The sequence below is a fragment of the Stenella coeruleoalba genome (genome assembly GCF_951394435.1).
Source record: "Stenella coeruleoalba genome assembly, chromosome: 9".
In the NCBI taxonomy this organism is placed as follows: Eukaryota; Metazoa; Chordata; class Mammalia; order Artiodactyla; family Delphinidae; genus Stenella; species Stenella coeruleoalba.
The window spans coordinates 63,879,013-63,903,120 of record NC_137155.1 but is presented as its reverse complement, the minus strand read 5'-3'; the positions used below and the strand labels follow the sequence as shown (position 1 = coordinate 63,903,120).

The window sequence follows — 24,108 nt, the reverse complement described above, 5'->3', positions numbered from 1 at the left end:
AAGTCCAGGAATTTCAAACTTTTCTTAAGAAATCTATTCCAAATGGCCACTTTCCCATGCACTTTACTTAAGCAGGTCACATCAGCATATTTTATGGCATCAGAGTTCCAAAAGAATGAATCAAGGGCACTTTCAACTGAGTTTCTCTCTGAAAAATAAAACTAAAGCCTATTTTATTGTCTATGTATAATTAATAAATTAAGGGCTCTTTTGGATTCCTAGATTCCAGAAACCCACACTTTCTTCTAATATTTTCAGTTTTTCAAGCTGAGAGAAAGAAAAAGTCAAACTTTCACTGTTTATACGGCTTCAGTTCTTCCATTGTTGAAAGACTATTAAATACACTACACTTTTCTAACTTAATGTTTGAGTCATTTTTTAAAGATAAATAAAAAGTGTTACTTAATTAACTATATTAAAATTTGAGGAGAGGGTTAAAATTTTCTGTCAGGAGTTTACCTCCAACTATACTTGCTCAGGAGGTGGCATTATAGCCAAAACTCTGCAGAGACTTGAATAGTAGATACTTGAACAGCCTGTGATATTCCACTTAGCTCAAACACAGAATCTATTTTGATTATTTAATAACTCAAAAGACAAACATCATCTTAAACACTTATGTTCAACAAGAAACTTAAAGATGCAATGACCAACAGAATAGTTATGCTTAAAGACTACTTCCCTCTCATCAAGACCCAGAACTAGCTGAAAAGAAACTTGATCTGAAGATTCTGCCTTCCACTCTGAACCACTACACCTCATTCCCTTGTCTCCTTACACTGAGATCTTAATTCCCTTGTCCCTTTCATTTTCTATTAGCAACCTCCCCTCCCAAATCCTTTCTTTTCCTTTCCAGCTCAGATACCTTTCCATAAAATTCATAAACTTCGACAGGAATTTCCATGCCATATGATGATCCTTTTACTTGTTCCTTCATCTCATGCCTCTCACAGTATGGCTTTTATTTGCTCCTTCAACTCATGTCCCTCCCAGTATGGCTCTTCCCAAGCTCTACCTTACAATCTCTGCCACCATGCTCAGCAAAGCACTTGATCTCCGCTGGAAGAGGAGAGCACCCCCAATTCGTTGTTGCTATTTATTATTTAATCTTTAAAAATTGAAGTATAGTTGATTTACATTGTTTCAGGTGTATAGCAAAGTATGTATGTATGTATATGTGTGTGTGTGTGTGTATATATATATTCAGATTCTTTTCCATTATAGGTTAGTACAAGATATTGAATATAGTTCCCTGTGCTATACAGTAGGTCTCTGTTGTTTATCTATGTATAGTGGTGTGTATATGTTAATCCCAAATTCCTAATTAATCCCCCCCCTTCCCCCTTGGTAACTATAAGTTTGTTTTCTAAGTCTGTGAGTCTGCTTCTGTTTTGTAAACAAATTCATTTGTATCATTTTTTTTAGATTCCACATAAGTGATATCATATGGTATTTGTCTTTCTCTTTCTGACTTACTTCACTTCGTATAATAATCTCTAGGTCCGTCCATGTTGCTGCAATGGCATTATTTCATTCTTTTTTATGGCTGAGCAATATTCCACTGTGTGTGTGTGTGTGTGTGTGTGTGTGTGTGTGTGTGTGTATACACCACATCTTCTTTATCCATTCATCTGTCAGTAGACATTTAGGTTACTTCCATGTCTTAGTGCTGCTGTGAACACTGGGGTGCATGCATCTTTTTGAATTAGAGTTCCTCCAGATATATGCCCAGGAGTGGGATTGCTGGGTCATATGGTACCTCTATTTTTAGCTTTTTAAGGAACCTCTATACTGTTCTCCATAGTGGCTTCACCAATTCACATTCCCACCAACAGTGTAGGAGGGTCCCCAACAGCATCCCCAACTTGCTTGAAGCAACACTGAATCTTCCCTCCTGTTCAGTGGAATAGATCCCTTTTTTTCCTAAGGCTAATTTCTCAATCTATGCTGGGGATTTGACCAATTTCCATTTTAGAGTCATTTTGACAACTATTTAGACTATTTCCCCTGTAACTTCAATCTCTTATCTCTTACGGAATGATTCCCCATAGGATACAAACATTCTCCAAACCACTGTCTCTGTCCCCTACACTCAACCTCTAGGTATTCCCTCTCATCCCTTCCTTCATAGCTCTACCCCCATCTTCACTGCCTCACAAATCACTTCTCAATCCACTGTCATCTTCCCCTCTACTCCTACTATTTCACTAAAATATACTTTGCCAAGGTCACCTATACCACCCTATAGCAGCACCTTTCTCACTAAATCATAATTGTTTGCTATATCCTTCATATGACTGTGACATCCTTGAGAACTCTGTGTCCATCATCCTTATAGCCCTCAAACCTGGTAAAAGACAAGCATTCAGTCATCTGTTCTGTGTATGACTGGTTCAAAAAACTATCAAAACTGGACCAACATCAACAGGAGAGTTTCCTAATTGGACTCTGTAAAAATGTTTCAAGGAGTCATAAGATGTTATCTTAGGGATAGGATTCACTGTTTTCACTTCTTCTCACCTCCAAAATTTTTGTACCCATTTAATCTAAAATAGTGATTTATTGGACTTCACAGACCAACAAAAAAAGTTTTAAAGGGGACCAACTTAAGGCTACCAACAAAGAACTTGAAAAAAAAAAAACTAGCACTGTCATTTCACAAAAGAAACTGAAATGGATTTAGTCTCAGAATAAAGGACAGTCTTTCCCTAGGAGACAGTTGGCAACCTTTTGCTGACATGAAATAAGATATATTTTCAAATATAACAAAATTATAAAATTTGCTACCATATATACAACATTGTATGTAATATTTTTCTTAAAATTTTTGTTAATCTGAGCACCTATATTTGAGATTGGAATATGAAGTAGAGCTCAAGTGCTCAATTTTTTCTATCACTTTATTTTAATCAGTCTATTGGGAAAAAATATATATATGAATGAAAGTGAAAGTAACATAGTGCCATTTCATTCAATTTGAAATATTCTGAAAGAACTAAGGAAAAACAATTCTCTCTCTTACTTTCTTCCCACAGAGATAGGATGAAACCAGTCTGCAGCAGTCCAGAAACACTACAGAGGAGTGGTCCACAAAGTATAGTACCCAGACTGGCAGCTGCATAGTTTGGGAACTTATTGGAAATGCAAATTCTTTGGGCCCTGTCTCAAACCGACTAAACAGAAAACTCTGGGGAGGGGGACTCAACAATCTGTTTGAGCAAGGCTTCCAAGTGATTGTGATACACACTGAACTTTGAGAACCACTGGTATAAAGAACAACAGGACTAGAATGTCAGCTCACATTTGGAACTGCACAGCTCAGGTACCTAAGGCCAAAGATAGGAGGTTGGGAATTAATCTCAGAAGACTTCTATCTATTACTGAAAGTTCACTCAAATCAGAACCACTAATATACTGGAAACTCAGAATCATTTCTCTGCTCAGAGTAGACGGTTTCTCCTTCCTTCCAAGACTGTGAATGTGAAGGAATTTCTTCTTTAGGATATAAGCCTCTTGTAAATAAATAATGCTTAGGGAAGAGATTATGAAATTGTGGTCTTTATTAAAATTTCACTCCCTATTTGCCACATCACAGGATGTTTCTTCTCTTCTTCTTTTTGACAGTTGAAAGTGTTCCAGAAAGGCTTCAGGTCAGGGAAAGTGCAGATATTTCCCTTCTGAAACTCAGGATTGTATGTTTTTCCTGGTCTAATATGCCTGGGCTGAGATGTAATACTTCTGGATCACTCTTCACTAAAAGAATTTAAGAGCTTCTAAGAGCAGATCATCTGCTAGATTATCAAGCTTGGTGAAAAGTCAGTCAACTAAAAAAAAACTACATTCTATTCTCTAACTACACTGAATGACTAGGAACATGTCATGTTCTCTCCTGGGTAAGTGAAGAAAAGAGTTCAGATGATCTTCATCTTGTTTCCAGTATATCAAGGAATACCTCCATGGTACAGTCAGGAAAGAGGACTTCTCTGGGATTCTAATCAGAATCAACCCAGTTCTCAACTGTTAATGTCTCACTTTTGGTAAAGGGGGGAGATTTAACAGTAGTACACAAGCCTTTGTCTTAAAAATCTTACTAGAGATACCCTTAGTCCTAATTACTCCTTTGTTTTCAAAACAGGGAGAGCTAGGAAGATATTCACAATAGAAGAGGACACTTAATGTTATCTTAAAAAGGAAGGCAAAGTGAGTTTAGACAGGATTATTTTGGAGACAGACCAATGTAAATAGAATTCTGACAAACTGAGAGCCTCTCCCACCACCTTTAACAGATGGCAGCCTGGGAGAAATTATCTGCAATGACTGAAATGTAAGGGACTATTACCTAGATAAGACACTTCTCCAAATTAAGAAGGAAAAGATAGGAAATATTAAGATTGTCAAAGCACTCAATGAAATCTGAACAATTAATGAGTATAAAAGACACGTTCAATCTCATAAGAAATCAAAGAAAATAAAATGAAATGACAAAATGTCTTTAATGCACACACACATGCACAACAGAAATGAGTACTTATGTCCACCAAAAGATATATACAAGAATATTTATGTTAGTCAAAAAGTGAAAGCCCAAATGCTTATCTACAACAGAGGGGATACACTGTGATATATTCATGCAGTGGAATATTATGCAACAATGAAAAGAACTACAGGTACACAACATGAATAAATACCACAGACATAATCTTCAGTGAAAGAAATCAGACAGGAATATACCTAAACGAAGTTCAAGAACAGACAAGATTAATCTATGGAGATAGAAGTCAGAAAGGTGTTTAATTTGGGGGTGGGTATAATACTGAGTGAGAGGAGGCATAAGGAAGCCTTCCAGGGTCCTAGAAACATACTATATCTTAATCTGGCTGTGGTTAACTGGATATATGAATACATATATAAAAACTCATCAAGTTCTATGCTTAAATTTGTGCCCTTTTAGTACACAAATTAAACATCAACTTAAAAATTAAGGGCTTCCCTGGTAGCACAGTGGTTGAGAGTCCGCCTGCCGATGCAGGGGACATGGGTTCATGCCCCGGTCCAGGAGGATCCCACATGCCACGGAACGGCTGGGCCCGTGAGCCATGGCTGCTGAGCCTGCGTGTCCGGAGCCTGTGCTCCACAACGGGAGAGGCCACAACAGTGAGAGGCCCGCGTACAGCCAAAAAAAAAAAAAAAAAAATTAGATTAAAAAAATTCTGCTCAAGACAAAATAAAAATAATCAAAACTTCAAAAAAGATAATCAAATTTAAAATTTCAAAAGACTCTCAAATTTAAAATTATTCCACTTAATCTATGATAGCGTTTTATAAACACTATCACTATAGTGTTTAGTCCAACTAAACACTAAGTCTTATAAATTTTTAAAACTTGTTTGTTCAGTCATTCAACAAACATGGGATGCTAACGTGTAACAGATGCAGTTCTAGGAACTTAGCTTGCAGCAGTGAATAAAGTGAAGTTCCTACCCTTGTAGAGCTTACACATTTGGAGCCTGGGGTGGGAATTAGAAGGAGTTTATAGGGTGGTCAGGAAAGGGCTCCTTAAGAAAGCAACTTTTAAGCAGAGAACTGATGAAAATTATGAAGCAAGCGAGAAACAGAAGTGGAAGGCCCCTGCGGTGGAAGTAGGAATAGCCTGTTCAAAGAACAGCAAGGAGGTTGGTTTGGTCAGAGCAGAATAAGCCAAAAGTGGACAAGTGTAAGAACTAGGTTGGGGGGAGGGGGAGTAAAACAATCTCTCATTGTTTGAGCAAATACTTTTGTTGCAGAGCATGTTAAACTAGATTTCTATGTGATGAATTCCTTAGACTGCATGTGCCAATACTTTCACCTGTTCAGACACTAGCAAAAATCACTGCATTGGGTGAATCAAGAGAACTAGAAATATTGTCCTTTATTAAACAAAGCAAAATAAAACATGGTAAGGTACAAAACTTTTATGAGTTAATTGGCTTCCATCATCCACCAAGCAGTTTACTGGAATTTCAAGCCTAGTCCTACAGTCAGTCAATACCCTCCAGAGTCCAGTTTAAAAATTCAAATCTAATAAGCAACAGCAAACATTACGTACGCACCATTTGATATTTTAAAAATAAAACAAACAAACAAAAAACCACTTCTCTTAAGTATTCCTTACTAGCCAGCATCAGACAGATCAGCCTTATGACCTAATTTTCTGGGTTTTTTTTTTTTTAAACTAAACTTTCACATATTACATAACTATGAAGTGATGACTTCACTGATCAAATCATTTTGTCTTCATTTTGTCTAAATTGCCTAACTGGGAAAACTATCTCCATATGTAAGGTTTTTAAAGGAAAAGGCAATATAAATCAAAGAAAACTGACAACTTGTTGGACCAAACATTATTAAAAAGAAAAGCTAATCCACTTATTAAGAAATGGTTAATCTGTTAAACTAACACTTATTAAATATCTACAGTATAGAGATAGTACAGTTGATACACTACAGACTAAATCAGAGTGCTTAGATTTGTATCCTAGTTCTGGTACTCTAACTACATGATCTTGGCATATCACCATCTCTGTGCCTCAATTTCCACATCTGTAAAATGGGGAAAAGAATACCACTTACCTCATAAAGTTACTGAAAGAATTAAATAAGTAAATGCATCTAAAGTGTTTGGAATAGTACCTGGAAGATGTTAATGACTGTTGTTTTATTGTTAATCTAGACCTGGCATTATGCTATGTGCTAAAACTACAAAGAGGACTCAGAAAATTTCCTCACCAGCACTAATCACCAAGAACACCACTGGCAGATACATGACCATCAATATTTAACAGATATTTTACAGTAAATATACCTGAATTTAGGAATCTACACTGTGGGGTTCCCTTAACATTTCTACATACCTAGTTACTAATCCTGGATTTAAATACTTAAATTAAGAAAGCTAAAAGTATATCTTCCTGCTTAGGGTTAAAATGTTCACTACATCACAAAATAAGCAATGCAGTACAGTATCAAGTTTTTATCAACAGAACACATATTTGCAGGTAATTTGAAATCTCAAGCTCCATGAAGGATATTTTAAAAATTCCTGGGCATCCCTGGTGGCACAGTGGTTAAGAATCCACCTGCCAATGCAGGGGACATGGGTTCGAGCCCTGGTCCGGGAAGATCCCACATGCCACGGAGCAACTAAGCCTGCGCACCACAACTACTGAGCGTGTGCTCTAGGGCCCGTGAGCCGCAACTAGAGAAAGACCATGCGCAGCAACGAAGACCCAATGCAGCCAAAAGTAAATAAATAAAATAAATTTAAAAAAAATTTTTTTAATTCCTAAAACAGAGAAAACTTTAAAAAGGAGAAATAAAATATCCAGCTCCAGAGTCACTGCCTCAATAAAACATGCTCCTGCCAGAACTGTTTACTCCACTTCTCTTCTGCTTCTGTGCTGCATCAATCCATCAACATTTTTTCAATCAATAGTTTAGAGCGGTGCTGCCCAACAAAAATGTAACGTGAGCCACATAATTTTAAAATTTTCAGTAGCCACTTCAGAAAGTAGTAACAGGTGAAATTAATGTATTTTTATTCAGCCCAATATAACCAATTATCATTACTGCAAAATGTAATCAATATAAAAATTTTTAATGAAATATTCTTTTTTACAAACTAAGTCTTCAAAATCTGGAGTGTATTTTATACTTGTATAACATCTCAATTTGGACTACCCACATTTTAAGAGCTCAACAGCCACATGTGGCTACCAGCTACTGTACTGGACAATGCAGAGCTAAAGAGTCTAGCACTTCACTATATGGGCCAGCAACATGAGCATCACCTTGGATTTTGTTAGAAATACTGAATCTCAGCCCACCTCAGACCTACTAGAACAGGAACTGAATTTAACAAGCTCCCCAGGTGATCTGAATATACATTAAAGATCGAGAAGTACTAAATTAGACCACACATAGCTTGTAAGCCTTAACAAATTGCTATTGCCATTCAACTATCATGTGGTATCATGCCACTCACTAATACAGAACACTGTATTTAAATAATAATGGCTTCCACACGAATCATGTTTTCTCTATGCTGTCCAAAAGAATTTTCTGCAATGGTGGAAACATATCTGTGCTGCCCCAAATGGCAGCCACTTGCCACATATGACTACTGAGCATTTGAAATGTGACTGGTACAACTGAGAAAGTGAATTTTTAGTTTTATTGACTTTTAACTCATGCAAACTTAAATAGCTACTACATATAGCAAGTAGCTACCATAATGCAGCATAACTCCAGCTGTTACTACATCCCAGTATACTCTCTAGGAGGGTCCTCAAGACAAACTTATAAGGTTCTAATCAAGAAAATTCCTCTAATTACCTGCACTTCTCTCAATAAATCAATCTCTCTTTTTTATCAGCAACCATGTTTACCACTTTACATTGGCTAAGGTCAAACTTGAAATCTACCTCTATGAAAAAAAAAAAAAGAAATCTACCTCTATGGAAATACAATATAAGTTATAGAATGTGTTTTGTATCTGTTAACATTACCCCACCTTATCATCAGTTAACAATATACATACCTGTACAGTCTTTTTTATTCTATGGGAAGGACCTGGATACTCTGGGGAATACAAATCTGTGAGGAATAATGAGTTGATTAATGTTGACTTTCCCAGTCCAGATTCACCTAAAAGAAATAGAGGTGGAAATCTGTTAAACTCAGCTACCTTATCAAGCTTAAATATTCAACCAATGCTATAATCAAACTTGCTTTTATGCAAGTACTTCTTAGTGGGACAAGGAAGTGACATTAGAAATTATACTATAAAGACTCTCTATTAGAATAAATTCTTTGCCTTCATTTTCTTATCTATCAAATTAGACTCATGTTTCCAAGGATTTTTACCTTTATAATTCTACCATCTGTGTTCGCTAAAAGTAATGTATCTGTAGTCACCATTTTTAACAGTAATGTATTCCTAGAGATGAAAGTTAGTCATGAAGGAAAACATCCCAGTTGGATTATATATTGCTGCTTCAGTGAAATAAAAAATAAAAGTATAAACGTTTATTACAATGAATGACCAAGGAAACAAATCATGCAGCTATAAAAAGTAGAAATCTGCTGATAAAAAGAAGAAAAATTAATTACAATGCATCTTAGTACAAAAGTGAACCACAAAAAAATACTTCCAATTTACCCATATACCAATCAGCTTAAGTATAAAGGGTACTTCTCTATAAACCAGACTCCAAAAAATCATGGGTAATTACTTTTTATAAAAATGCTCCTGCCTGAAGTAGGAAAGGAGAGAGGTAAGACACGATTTCCACTAAGATTCACATACTCTTCTCTGACCCTTCATGTCAAGTCTAGTACACCATACCAAATGTACAGATATTTTTTACTAAAATATAAACAGCTTCAGGATATACAAAGTTAAAATAGATTAAAAGTCATATAATAATTATCAATTAATATGGCACCAGGTTAAAGAATCTAGTTATTGTTAATAGTTCAGTGAGTTTAATAGGCATCTTTAGCCTAAATAACTGATAGCACAATATTAACCTTACTATTTCTATTTATAGGTTGAGTTCTTTTGATATTGGCTCTCAAGAAAGGTAAGAACCGGGTGACTTCCTTGGTGGCACAGTGGTTAAGAATCCGCCTGCCAATGCAGGGGGCACAGTTTCGATTCCCTAGCCCGGGAAGATCCCACATGCTGCGGAGCAACTAAGCCCGTGTGCCACAACTACTGAGCCTGTGCTCTAAAGCCTGTGAGCCACAACTACTGAGCCCATGCGCCACAACTACTGAAGCCCGTGTGCCTAGAGCCCGTGCTCTGCAATGAAGAGTAGCCCCTGCCCGCTGCAACTAGAGAAAGCCCGTGTGCAGCAACGAAGACCCAAAGCAGCCAAAAATAAATAAATAAATTTAAAAAAAAAAAAGAAAGAAAGAAAGGTAAGAACCATTGTAGTGGTCTGGGCTTACTCCCTTTGAATGAGGGAGAATATCCTTTTTTCTAGACGTAGAAATTTCTAAGTCATGGGAAAATAAGTTATAGGTTCCCCATACCTGCTTCTTTCTAAACTCTTAAACCCTGAATAAAGGAGGAAAGACTAGAATAAAACCCAAGTACTTGGGGATAATCAGAAGTATCTACAATATTTTCATTTAGAAGCAACCCTGCCCTTGAACCATTGCTATAAAACTCCTCACCAAATCCTCCTGGGTTGGGACACACAGTTCTCGAGGCACAAGCCCGCTGTGTCCCCCTTTGCTTGGCAAAGCAATAAAGCTATTACTTTCTACTTCACCCGAAACTCTGTCTCCAAGATTCGATTTGGCACCAGTGCACAGAGGCTGAGTTTTCAGCGTCATTCCCTCAAACAAGAAGGAACAGAGCAGACTTTACTCAGATAAAACATTCTAACCTCTTTGGGGCTATCAGAAGGACTAGTGTTGCCTAACTGGGATTTCAGGTTGGAGAAGCACTGGGCATCACTGGTTAAAGTGCAGGAGAACTACAGATGCCTGGAGCAAAAAATTATGGGTGGAGAGACACAACAGACCACCTAAGGCCTTGAGGAGACGCTGAGGTAAAACTCCTTGGAGAATTAAGACATTCAAAAGAAACCATGTATGCAGGGGAAACTGAGAAAGCCACATACAGGCTCAAGCAATAAACATGCTCAGAAAAGTTGTGAAAAGGCATTAAACTTTCACTTTAGGCTGGATCTCTAGGCTCAGAGCATGCCCAGCTAATCATCAGACATCTGCCCTGACATATGACCAAGTCTGCAAAGACAGGGCAGGGTGAGTTTTTTCAAATGCATATTTTTCAACAACAACAAATCACAAAGCATTCAAAGAAACAGAAAACACAGCCCATAAAAAGGAACAAAACAAAATCCCAGAAACCATCCCTGAAGCAGCACAGATAGTGGACTTGCTAGATGAGGACTTTAAAATAGCTGTTTTAGAGAAAGATAAACATCATCTCTCTTATATGTGGAATCTAAAAAACAGGGGGGTACAAATGAATTTATTTACAAAACAGAGATAAGAGTTTTGTAGAAACAAAGTAGAAAACAAACTTATGGTTATGGGGGTCAGGGGGATAAATCAGAAGACTGGGATTTACATATATACACTACTATATATAAAATACATAACTAATAAGGACCTACTATATAGCTCAGGGAACTTTACTTAATACTCTGTAATGGCCTATATGGGAAAAGAATCTAAAAAAGAGTGGATATATGTATAACTGATTCACTTTGCTGTACATCTGAAACTAACACAACATTGTAAATTAACTATACTCCAATAAAAATTTTCTTAAAATAAATAAATTTAGGGACTTCCCTGGTGGTCCAGCGGTTAAGACTCTGCGCTCCCAATGCAGGCGGCCCGGATTCAATCCCTGGTCAGGGAACTAGATCCTGCATGCCGCAACTAAGAGCCCACATACCACAACTAAAGACCTGGTGCAGCCAAATAAATAAGTAAATAAATTTAAATAGCAAAAAAAAATAATAATAAACAAAATAGCTGTCTTAAATATGTCCAAAGAGCTAAAGAAAACAATGAACAATTAATGGAAATCAGGAAAACGACGTAAGAACAAAACCAGAATTTAACAAAGAAATAGAAATTGTGTAAAAAAACCAAACCAAACCAAAACAAAACAAAAATTCTGGAGCTGAAACACACAATTGAAAAAATTCACTAGAGAGGTTCAAAAGCAATTGAGCATGTCTAAAAAAGAATCAGCAAACTTGGAAGACAGGACAATTAAAATTATTGAGTCTAAGGAGAAAAAAGAATGAAGAAAAACACAGCCTAAGGGATCTATGTGGGACACCATTTATTGAACTATTATATACAGTATGAGAGCTTTAGAAGGAAAAAGGGAAAGGGTCAAATAGATTATTTGAAGGAAAAAAAAATGACCAAATTTTTTCCCAATTTGATGACAGACATGAATCTACAAATCCAAGAATCTCACTGAACTAGTAGGATAAACCCAGGAACCCGCACTGAGACACATCGTGATCAAACTGATAAAAAACAAAGACAAAAAGAGAAACTTGAAAGCGGCAAGAGAGAAGCAACATATCACATAGAAGGTATCTTCAATAAGATTTGCAGCTGATTTCTCAGCAGCAACTCTGGAGACCAGAAGACAATGTGATGATAAAACTGTCAAATGAGAATTCTATATCTGGCAAAATTGTGCTGAAAAGTTGAGGTAGAAATTAAGATATTTCCAGATAAACAAAAACTGAGGGAATTCATTATCACTACACATCCTCCACATTTCAGTTGAAATGAACGAACCCTGGACAATAACTCAAAGCCACATAAAGATCCCCAGTAAAGGTAAATACATGGACAAATATAAAAACTGGTATTATTGTAATTTTGGTTTCTAACTCCACTTTACATTTTCTGTAAGACTTGAAAGACGAATGAATAAGAAATAATTAGAAGTCTGTGTTATTGAGTACACAATGTTCAAAGATACAATTTGAGACATCAATAATAAAAAAAAAAGTATGTGGGGGCTGTATATGAGTAGTTTGTATATATAATTAAAATTAAATTGGTATAAATTCAAGTTAGGTTATTATAATTTAAGATTTTATATATAATCTCTATGATAACTACAAAGAAAGCATCTACAGAATATACAAATAAGGAAATGAGAAAGGGAATCAAAACGTGATGCTACAAAACATCAACTAAACACAAAAGAAGGCAGTAAAGGAGAAAATGATATATTCAAAAGCTGTAAGACATACAGAAAACAACAAAATGACAAAACTAAGTTCTCTGTTACCAGTAATTACTTTACATGTACATGGATTAAATGTCTTAATCAAAGGCACAGATGGCCAGAATGGCTAAAAAAAACCCCGATCCAACTGTATACTATCTGTAAGATCTAAAGACTTTAGATCTAAGGACACACACAAGTTGAAAGTAAAAGGATAAAAAAGATATTCCATGTAAGCAGTAATCAGAAGAGGTGAGATGGCTATACTTGTATCAGACAAAAGAGACTTAAGTAAAAAATTGATACAAGATGCAAATTAGGATTTATTATTAAAAAAGGTCAATTCATGAAGTGGATATTATTACAGAATTATAAACATATATACACCAAACATCAGAGCCCCAAAATATATAAAGGAAACACTGACAAAATTTTGAAGGGGAAAATAGACAGTTTTACAATAATAATTGGAGAATTCAATACTCCACTTTAAATAATGGATAGAAGAAACAGACGGAAGATAAATTAGAAAACAGAGGACTTGAACAACACTATAAACCAACTGGACCTAATAAACATAGACAAAATACTCCATTCAACAACACCAAAATACACATTTTTCTCATGTGCACAGGGAGTATTTTTCAAGACTGACCATAAAACCAAGTACGACTTGATAAACTTTTTCTTTCTTTTTTTTTTTGCAGTACGCGCGCGGGCCTCTCACTGTTGTGGCCTCTCCCGTTGCGGAGCACAGGCTCCGGATGCGCAGGCTCAGCGGCCATGGCTCACAGGCCTAGCCGCTCTGCAGCATGTGGGATCTTCCCGGACTGGGGCACGAACCCGTGTCCCCTGCATCGGCAGGCGAACTCTCAACCACTGCGCCACCAGGGAAACCCATAAACTTTAAAAGATTTCAATCATCTTTTCCTATCACAACGAAATGAGACTGGAGATCAATAACAGAAAGAAAATGAAAAAATTAACACATATAAGGAAATTAAACAATACACTCAAACAGCTAACAGGTCAAATAAGAAATCCCAAGGTAAATTAGAAAATACCATGAAAAAAAAAAGAAAATGAAAACACAACATACCAAAACTTATGAGATACGGAAAAGTCGTTTCTAATAGAAAAATTTGTAACTGTAAACACATACATAAAAATGAGGATCTGAAATCAACAATCTAACTTTACAACATAAGGAACTAAAAAATAAAGAACTAAACCCAAAACCAGCAAAAGAAAGGAAATATTAAAGTTAGGAGATAAATAAAATGGAAAACAGAAAACAACAGAGAAAAATCAACCAAACCAAAAGTTAGCTTTTGGAATAGATCAACAAAATTAACAACTCTTTTAGCTAGACTGATTGAGAATAAAAGAAAGAGAAGATTCAAATTACTAAAATCAGAAAGTGTGGATATTACTCCCAATTTTACAGAAATAAAAAAAATTATAAGAGAGTACTATTAATAACTGTATGTCAATAAACTGGATAACATAAATGAAAAGGACAAATTCCATAAGACAAAAACTTAGAAACAATGAGGAATTAAGAGAACATATACAGTGAAAGGCAAACAGGCCTCTCAGATACTGATAAAGTGATTAAAAAATGGAAATGATCTAAATAATTAATATGGCTGATTTTCAAAAAAATACAACAATTCCTACCCAGAGAAAAAACATATTTTTCAAATACCTATGGAGCACTTACATAATCAGATCATGTTTTGGCTATAAAGAAAATCAATCAGTACTGAAAAACACAGAAATCTACAGATCATATTCTCTGACTACAAGCAGTGAAATTATAAATTAACAACAAAATAACACAACCCATTTGCCCACTTAGACATAAACCAGTATCTCCCCTCAACTCTTATCTGAAAAACTACTCAAATACAAACAAAATGAGTAATATAAACAAAAATCTAAGATATATGACTAAACTGGTGTTCAGAGAAAAACCTGTGCCTAATTAAGCCTAAAGAAAATAGATCAACCTTCAGAGTGGCTCTTGGAACTGTAAACCAGTATCGCTTTTCTTTTTTTTTTTTGAGGCAAGGAGTAATGACTTTATTCGAAAAGCCGGCAGACCAAGAAGATGGTGGGCAAGGGTCCCCAAAAATCCACATTAGTTTGGTCTGAATGCCAGCTCCTTTTATAGAACAGAGAGGGGAAGGAGGTGAGGAAGTAAAGTAAAAAGGCCATAAGCCTTGCATATATCTCCTAGAATGGCCAGCCTCCAGGAGCAGATGTGTTAATTTCTTCTTTTCTGCAGCAATTCATAGGTAGAAGGGTCAGGATGTTTCCCTGAACAAAGGCACTTTGGTTTAACAAGCGGGTCAGGGTCCCGAGGCAGGTCATTATGTATGATTATAATAACAAAAGCAACAAAAAGCAAAGGTTAAACTCAAAGAAACAGATCCAACAAGGAATCCGATTTAGCTCTTCCCTGGTATGGAAACTCAAGGAAAGGGTCACTGGAAGCTCCAATTTTACAGCTGGTGGGTCAGAAAGACCTGGACTTGTGACTGGTGTCTGAAGTGGCAACTGGGGAAAGGGGGCAGTCTTATAGGATTGAGCCTTTAACTTGTAGAATCTGATGCTATCTCCAGGTAGATAGTTTCAGAATTGAATTGATTGTAGGAAACTCAGATGGTGTCCGAGAATTGCTTGGTGGTGTGTGGACTCCTGCCCCCATGTTACTGAACTCAGGTTTGGCTGCTCGCTGCTCAAAAGCTAATACTTTTGAGAGACAAGTGCTGGTAGGAATGGAAAGGTTGCTTTATGCAAGAGACTGGCAACTTGTGTCCAAAAACCAACTCCAAAGATTCTGCTCAACCATGAAAGTTTTTAAAGGGAGACTCATTAGCGGAGGGGGTCAGGGTCATTATTATCTTCCACTGTGTGCAGACTTTCTTCTGATTCGTTGGTGGTGAGGTAACAGGGTGGCATTCCAGGAATCTTGTGCTCAGCCTGAAGTTACCATCTTCCACTTGGGTGGGAGCCTTAGTTCCACAGAAGAACTCAAAGGTATTGCTGTGTATATTCCTTGAGGAGGCACCAGGACCTCGCCCCATCGTTGCACTATTGTTTCTTTCTTTTTTTTTTTATTCAAACAGAAAGTCACAAAAATTATAATCATCCTCATCAGTTCACTCAGTCCCATGTAATTAATTTTTTTTTCATCTTGATCTTTTGTTAGCACTTTTCCATTAGAGTTGTGAAAATGCTTATTCATTCAGTTCAGCAGTTAGTCAGTTACCAGAAACATGTACTTGTCAGAGTCTGTTCCATGAATTCCTTGAAGATGAAACCCTTTTACAGGAACATTTTTGCAAAAGCATCAGAGTACACCCAGAACAGTCTGTAAATGACAGAAGACTTAAAAATGACCATGGTTAAAGATTTGATGAAGTTCATAATAAGGCAATTGACAAGGAAATTTAGTTATTTCTGAGATATACATTTTAGAGCAATAACTAGAATTATGACTTGTAACATTATACCACAACATATAAGATTTTTAGAAATTTCATGTAATGTCTGAAACATTTATGTTAACATATTTCCATACAAATAACCCAAAAAAAGTTTAGTAATTAGTTGTGGGTTTTTTTGTCTGTTTTTCTATACTGCAGGTTCTTATTAGTCATCAATTTTATACACATCAGTGTATACATGTCAATCCCAATCGCCCAATTCAGCACACCACTATCCCCACCCCACTGCAGTTTTCCCCCCTTGGTGTCCATACGTTTGTTCTCTACAACTGTGTCTCTCTTTCTGCCCTGCAAACCGATTCATCTGTACCATTTTTCTAGGTTCCACATATATGTGTTAATATACAATATTTGTTTTTCTCTTTCTGACTTACTTCACTCTGTATGACAGTCTCTAGATCCACGTCTCAACAAATGACTCAATTTTTATGGCTTTTTATGGCTGAGTAATATTCCATTGTATATATGTACCACAACTTCTTTATCCATTCATTTGTCGATGGGCATTTAGGTTGCTTCCATGACCTGGCTATTGTAAACAGTGCTGCAATGAACATTGGGGTGCATGTGTCTTTTTGAATTACAGTTTTCTCTGGGTATATGCCCAATAGTGGGATTGCTGGATCATATAGTAATTCTATTTTTAGTTTTTTAAGGAACCTCCATACTGTTGTCCACAGTGGCTGTATCAATTTACATTCCCACCAACAGTGCAAGAGGGTTCCCTTTTCTCCACACCCTCTCCAGCATTTGTTGTTTGTAGATTTTCTGATGATGTCCATTCTAACTGGTGTGAGGTAATACCTCATTGTAGTTTTGATTTGCATTTCTCTGATAATTAGTGATGTTGAGCAGCTTTTCATGTGCTTCTTGGCCATCTGTATGTCTTCTTTGGAGAAATGTCTATTTAGGTCTTCTGCCCATTTTTGGATTGGGTTGTTTCTTTAATATTGAGCTGCATGAATTGTTTATATATTTTGGAGATTAATCCTTTGTCCGTTGATTTGTTTGCAAATATTTTCTCCCATTCTGAGGGTTCTCTTTTCATCTTGTTTATGGTTTCCTTTGCTGTGCAAAAGCTTTGAAGTTTCATTAGGTCCCATTTATTTATTTTTGTTTTTATTTCCATTACTCTAGGAGGTGGATCAAAAAAGATCTTGCTGTGATTTATGTCAAAGAGTGTTCTTCCTATGTTTTCCTGTAAGAGTTTTATAGTGCCCAGTCTTACATTTAGGTCTCGAATCCATTTTGAGTTTATTTTTGTGTATGGTGTTAGGGAGTGTTCTAATTTCATTCTTTTACATGTAGCTGTCCAGTTTTTCCAGCTCCACTTATTGAAGAGACTGTCTTTGCCCCATTGTATATCTTTGCCTCCTCTGTCATAGATCAGTTGACCATAGGTACGTGGGTTTATCTCTGGGGTTTCTATCTTGTTCTATTGATCTATGTTTCTGTTTTTGTGCTATGCTATCGCTTTTCTGAGGAACAATTAGGCAGTCTATCACAACTTAAATGCACATGCCTTTTGACCCAGCAATTTTACTTTTAGAAATGTACATTATACAAGCTTTTATACGTGTGCCTAAAAATTCAAGGAAATTAAGCATTGTTTAATTGTCCATCAACAGTAGACTGTATAAATCATGATAATCACACAGTATTGAATACCCCATACTCTGAAGAATGAGTTACTTTATGTACAGACATGAATAAAAGTATAATATATTAAATGATAGGGAAAAAAACATTCACAGAGTAGTATTTACAGCACAGTACCATTTATATACAAAAGAAATCTACATGGGAATGACTAGTGTATATAAAATTATAGAAAAATGCCAGAAAACTTTTAACAACTTAATAATGCTTGTCACTAGAGAAGGGACTGGAACTGAAGGAGGGAGAAAAAGGGACTTCACCTTACTAAATGTCTTTAGAATTTACATCTTTTAGAAAATAAAAATGTTTATATTTATAAACTTTTCTTTTTGGGGGGGAATAAACATGTGAGACATTTGAGAACAGAGCAGAAGGGTAAGGTTGACAACATAATGATTCTAACAGGTACTAGCCTCAAAATAAATAAAAAGAAATGTTGAGGCTTCCCTGGTGGCGCAGTAGTTGAGAATCTGCCTGCCAATGCAGGGGACACGTGTTCGAGCCCTGGTCTGGTAAGATCCCACATACCACAGAGCAACTAGGCCCGTGAGCCACAACTACTGAGCCTGCGCATCTGGAGCCTGTGCTTCACAACAAGAGAGGCCGTGATAGTGAGAGGCCTGCGCACCGCGATGAAGAGTGGCCCCCGCTTGCCGCAACTAGAGAAAGCCCTCACACAGAAATGAAGACCCAGCACAGCCAAAAATAAATGAATAAATTAATTAATTAAAAAAAAAAAAATGTTGACTGCAGGGAAGTTATGCCTGAGTTTGGACATTAAATTATTAATTCCTACCTATCTTTAGTAGAGTGATATTTACTTCCAAACCAAAATGTCAGATACCCTATAATCATAATACAAAATATAGTAGCTTTGTCCTAATACTCTCAAGGTGACATAACTACAATAGATTCTTGCTCATTGGCTTTAGTAAAGGGAAAGCAATAGCGTTGCTAATGCAAAATAACTGAGAGTTAAATTAATCCCATCAACTCCAACTCTACTTAAAGAATCTGTGGAAACAACCTCAATCAAGTTATTTATCATTATTATTTAAGAATAAAAAAATTCAGAATCACACATCCTAGCTTAAGAAAACAAAATTATTCAATAAATATAAACAGAATACCTATCTGTAACATTTTCTATTTCTTTATAATTAACATAGTATTTTAAGATCTGTTAAATGATCCAAATTAATGACACATTTATTTTACTTTGAAATGCACTATAAATGTTCTGCAACAAAGTCATTATCATTCCCTTATTTTACAGACTTTAAAAAGGAAATAACTGGAATTAAATTTTTTTCTGTCCTCATTAAAACAAAATATTGTTAACACAATTTAAGATGTTAAATACTTTATGAAAATTATAAAATAAGAGTAATTAACTAGAGTCTAATATTATACCTGTAGTTTAACATTATCAGCAGGTTAAAATAACCCATTTCCTCTTTATCTTTGAAGTCTAGCCCATGAAACCCATGCCATCATCATTCAAGAGTATTACACTTCAAGCCTAAGAATGAAACAGTCATGAAATGTTTGTTCATAAGGTTTTGAAAAAAGTTAGATCACTATTTATAATAAAGTCACGTTCCTTTAGGTCTTTGGGATTATAAGGGCTCTGAGAAGTCCTACAATTAAAGAAACTGCTTATCTTTTTTTTTTTTTTGCTTATCTTTGTTTTACCCAGCACCTCCTCAATTCTACAGCCTTCGATCATTTCCACCAACCCCTTGAAATATTTATTAATATCTGACACATGAAACACACTGAGACATTATACCATATAATTCTTTGGTAAATTATTTTTCCTTGACCATATATAGTTATAGCAACTGATATAAATAATACTGTATTACTGTATTAGTTAAGTAGAAAATTCATAGGCAGCTTAAATCTTGAGGATTTTTCCTTTGTATATTGCACATAAACACTTAACCACAGACGCTCCTCTGCAGTTCTATCATTAGCAGCTTGGGAAAACCCATTTCATTACACAAACTGTGTAATGAACACATACAATGTGTTCTACATCATCCTGCTAAATTATGTAGAGTTTCAGAACATTAGAACTGGAATAGTCCTTAGAGATACCAGAACAGCAGTGTTCTAACTCCTAGTCCTCAATTCTGCTCTTCATGTAAATCTGCTTCTAAACGAATTCTCTTGATAGTCTCTACTGGACTCTCCCACTGGGTAGTGGCTTTCCAACTTACTTTACCACAGTTTACAGTTAAAAGCAAACAAACAAAAAAACCCCAAACACACATTTTTCATCAAAACTCAGTATACACAAATATATAGGTATACTTATCTGTATTGTATAAATGTATGTGTACAAATTTACAACTTTCATGAAACAACAGTCTTGCTAAGCAAAATGCAGTCTATTTTCTAATCATTTCTATTTTTCATTCTTTTAAATGATTCACCAAATTGATTTAATGATCCAGCTTGGAAAAAAAAAACCTGCCAAGGAGCAAAAAGGTTTAATTCAGATGAATAATCTCATCCCAACATCCTATAGCTTTTCCATTCCAACAGCTATCCTCTGATGGACTATTACAATTGATAAAAAGCAAAGACATAAATTCATTTTATTATTTATTGAACAGCTGCTAAATGCTAGAACTGGGGACATTTTGCCATCAAAAGGTATAATTTTGTTGAGAAACAAGCTATAGTTACAATTAAACAAAAAATACAGTAGGAATACATAAAGAACACCTAAGTACAGTTTGAAGGAAATCAAGGATGGCTTCACAGAGCAAGCAAGCAAGCAGCATTTTACTGAGACATCCGTAGAAACTAATCAAGCAAACCAATGAGCACTTAAGTAATGCTAAAATGTGGAACAGTTCTTTTAAAAAGATAAAATCTTCAACCTCTCGTTTAGAATTTGAATGAAGAGGAAAGAAAATACAGAAGGATAAATAAGCTTAGAAGAAATAAAATAATTAGTATTAGAGAAGTAAAAGGCATCTAGTAAGAGCTAATAGGTAACTGAATATAGATTTAACTGGATAAAAAACTATTAAAATAAATAAAGGCGTCTACACAGACTGTTTCACAGGAATCAAGGTTTTTCACTTCTCTTAGAAAAATGAAACTAGGGCCTCCCTGGTGGCTCAGTGGTTAGGAATCCGCCTGCCAATGCAGGGGACATGGGTTCGAGCCCTGGTCCGGGAAGATCCCACATGCCGCCGAGCAACTGAGCCTGGGCGCCACAACTACTGAGCCTGCGCTCTATAGCCTGCAAGCCACAACTACTGAGCCCGCGTGCTGCAACTACTGAAGCCCGGGCACCTAGAGCCCGTGCTCCACAACAAGAGAAGCCCCCGCAATGAGAAGCCCACACACTGCAACGAAGAGTAGCCCCTGCTCGCCACAACTAGAGAAAGCCCACGCGCAGCAAGAAAGAACCAACACAGCCAAAAATAAATAAATAATTTAAAAAAAAATTTTAATTAAAAATTAAAAAAATAGTAATCAGAGATGTCACATAAATAACTTCAGCAAAATACTTAAACATCACGTCTTTATTGAAATGTACATAATAGCAAGTACAAAAATCAATTTTGTTAACAAGAATGCAAGCTACCCAGCTAAACCTTATTTATAATGAGAAAAGAACAAGCTTTTTCCCCCTAAATTCTCTCTGCTTTGGCTAAATTACTTCTTTGAAATAAAATTCATATAACATAAATTTCACCATTTTAAATTGTACAATTCAGTGGTTTTTCTATATTTACAATGTTGTGCAATCATCACTGGTTAAATTACTTTTATTACTAAAAGTAAAATAAAAATACAGAGCTCAGGGAAGAAAATTTTAAAATATTACTCAAAGTATTTCAAGTATCCAACATATCTTAACTGCAGGCTTAAACATAATTCCATTAAATGCCCAACAGCTTAGATACAAAATGGCCAATATTACTTTCAATTTCTTCAACTAACTCTGGATGTTATTATCAATACATCACTTCAAACACCAACAAAAAGGTGGGAGAAAATTATCTATGACTGTCATTGTATATCCTATCACTGACTAAATACCTCCTAAACTTTTACTAATAAGTCATACACAAAAACACATTATGATAGGGCTTCCCTGGTGGCGCAGTGGTTGAGAGTCCGCCTGCCAATGCAGGGGACACGGGTTCGTGTCTCGGTCTGGGAAGATCCCACATGCCGCGTAGCGGCTGGGCCCATGAGCCATGGCCACTGAGCCTGCGTGTCCGGAGCCTGTGCTCCGCAATGGGAGAGGCCACAAGAGTGAGAGGCCAGCGTACCGTAAAAAAAAAAAAAAAAACACACATTATGATAAACTTTGAATCCCAAAAATGGCTAAACCACCATATTCTAAGCTCCCTTCCACCTAAAAAAAACAGAAATGCCAGTGCCACTAAAAACATTTGATATATGTCGAATACATTATGACAATAAAGAAAACCTCTGCTACAAAAATTTAGCAAAGTTTAATATTATAAAAATGATTGAACTGTGAATTTTATCTTCAAAGAACCCAAAATAATAGACTTAATGCCACTTGATTTTCAAAATATTTTCTGGTCAGATAAAGCAATCTACAATCTTTCTGAGTTCTACCTCTTTGAAAGATTCTAGTAAAATCAAGATTTTAGAATTAACATTTTATTCTCAGAGCAAAAATTAAGACGCACACAAACGATTTTCAAATTCCAAGCCCAAATAGGTTTGACACTTGCTGAATTAGAGACCTAACTGTCTTCATTATTTGATATGTCTGACACTGGGTTTTAAAGTAAATTTTCAAATAAAGAGTCAAAATCAAGAATTCCAATCTTTTTATCCTGGAGGCAATGAAGGTCTTCAAAATTTAGGCTAGCCTACCCTTCCAGCCTTATTTCCAACTATTATAAAGTTACCATTTCGGGGTCAGATCCTAAAATCAACATGCAGTGCAAATTAACATTGAACTGCCCCCAAATATATCATCCATAATGCACAATTACATATAAACTGACAACTTGTTTTTCTTCCTGCACTAAAGCAGATACCTGTTTCTTTGAGCACATAAGAAGTAACTAGTTTATATTAAGGCACCTAGACTAACTCAGCAAGGTGAGATGCTCATGCTATAAAAGTATGTGGAAGCTGAAAATGACTGGGGGAACAGTGAATTCACCTCTTCCACCATGCCTACCCTAGCACAGGCACTCATTCCGGTAGAATGGCAGAAAAAATTGCTTGCACTATTTTACTCTAAAATTCTCATTCATTTCCTCTTTCTCTCTGTCTCTCTGTCTCTTTTAATTTTTTTAGGGAAAACAATATCTAGTTGGAATCATACAAGTTCAAGGCACACTGGACGCACTCAACTGAACTCTGCACTATATCCAGTATTCCCAAATGAGCCTCTGCATAGTGCCTAAGAACACACCAGACTGAGAAACAGACCGGGTTTGGTTCTGGCATCTGCTAGCAGTGTGACAATGGGCAAGTAACCTAACATCTCCATGCTTCAGTTTCTTCATCTCTAAAAAGGAGATAACAATAATATAATACTTACATCATAGGGTTATTGTTAAGGACTGTATGAGTTACATAATAAAGTATCAGTATTTTATGTACTTGAAATATTCCCTGGCACATAATAAGTTATGCAGGGTTTGGTTATCGTTTTCCCAACTGGACTGCCCGCTCAATGTCTATCCCAATTCTATTCTTCAAAAATCTGCCCTAATACCTCCTTCTCAAGTAAGGCAATAATAATTCCAACCAGGGAACCAGGGAAAAGCTCTCCTATACCTTTACACATCTGTGGCTCTTAATTTTTGTATGACTCTACTAACTTATATTTACTTACTAAAAATGTTACTTATCTTTTTATGTATACTTTACATTGTCATAAAAATTATTAGCTCCTTTAGGGAAGAAAATATGGGAAAACAAATTATGCCTCTTTTATACAAAAAAGTCACTCAAGTAAATATTGCTTATGGAGCAAGATTACTGGATAAAGGTTTCCCAACAAAGGACAAAGAGATAAAATCAACTGTTAAATACAGATTCTCAGTTTGTATCAATGTATAAGTCTCAAACCAAGAATTGTTATAAGAACCAAAGCTGCTCTGAGCATAAATCTCAAAAATGAGG

General features: G+C 35.9%; 1 protein-coding gene across 2 annotated transcripts in view; it reads right to left on the bottom strand.

The window, feature by feature from the left end:
* Positions 1-24,108, bottom strand: part of SEPTIN7 (septin 7) — a 102,992-nt gene that overhangs the window by 38,464 nt on the left and 40,420 nt on the right. For both annotated transcript variants that reach the window (XM_079932464.1, XM_079932463.1), the window contains one exon: positions 8,576-8,682. In XM_079932464.1, the coding sequence (XP_079788590.1) occupies positions 8,576-8,682 (107 nt within the window). The remainder of the gene's footprint in view (positions 1-8,575; positions 8,683-24,108) is intronic.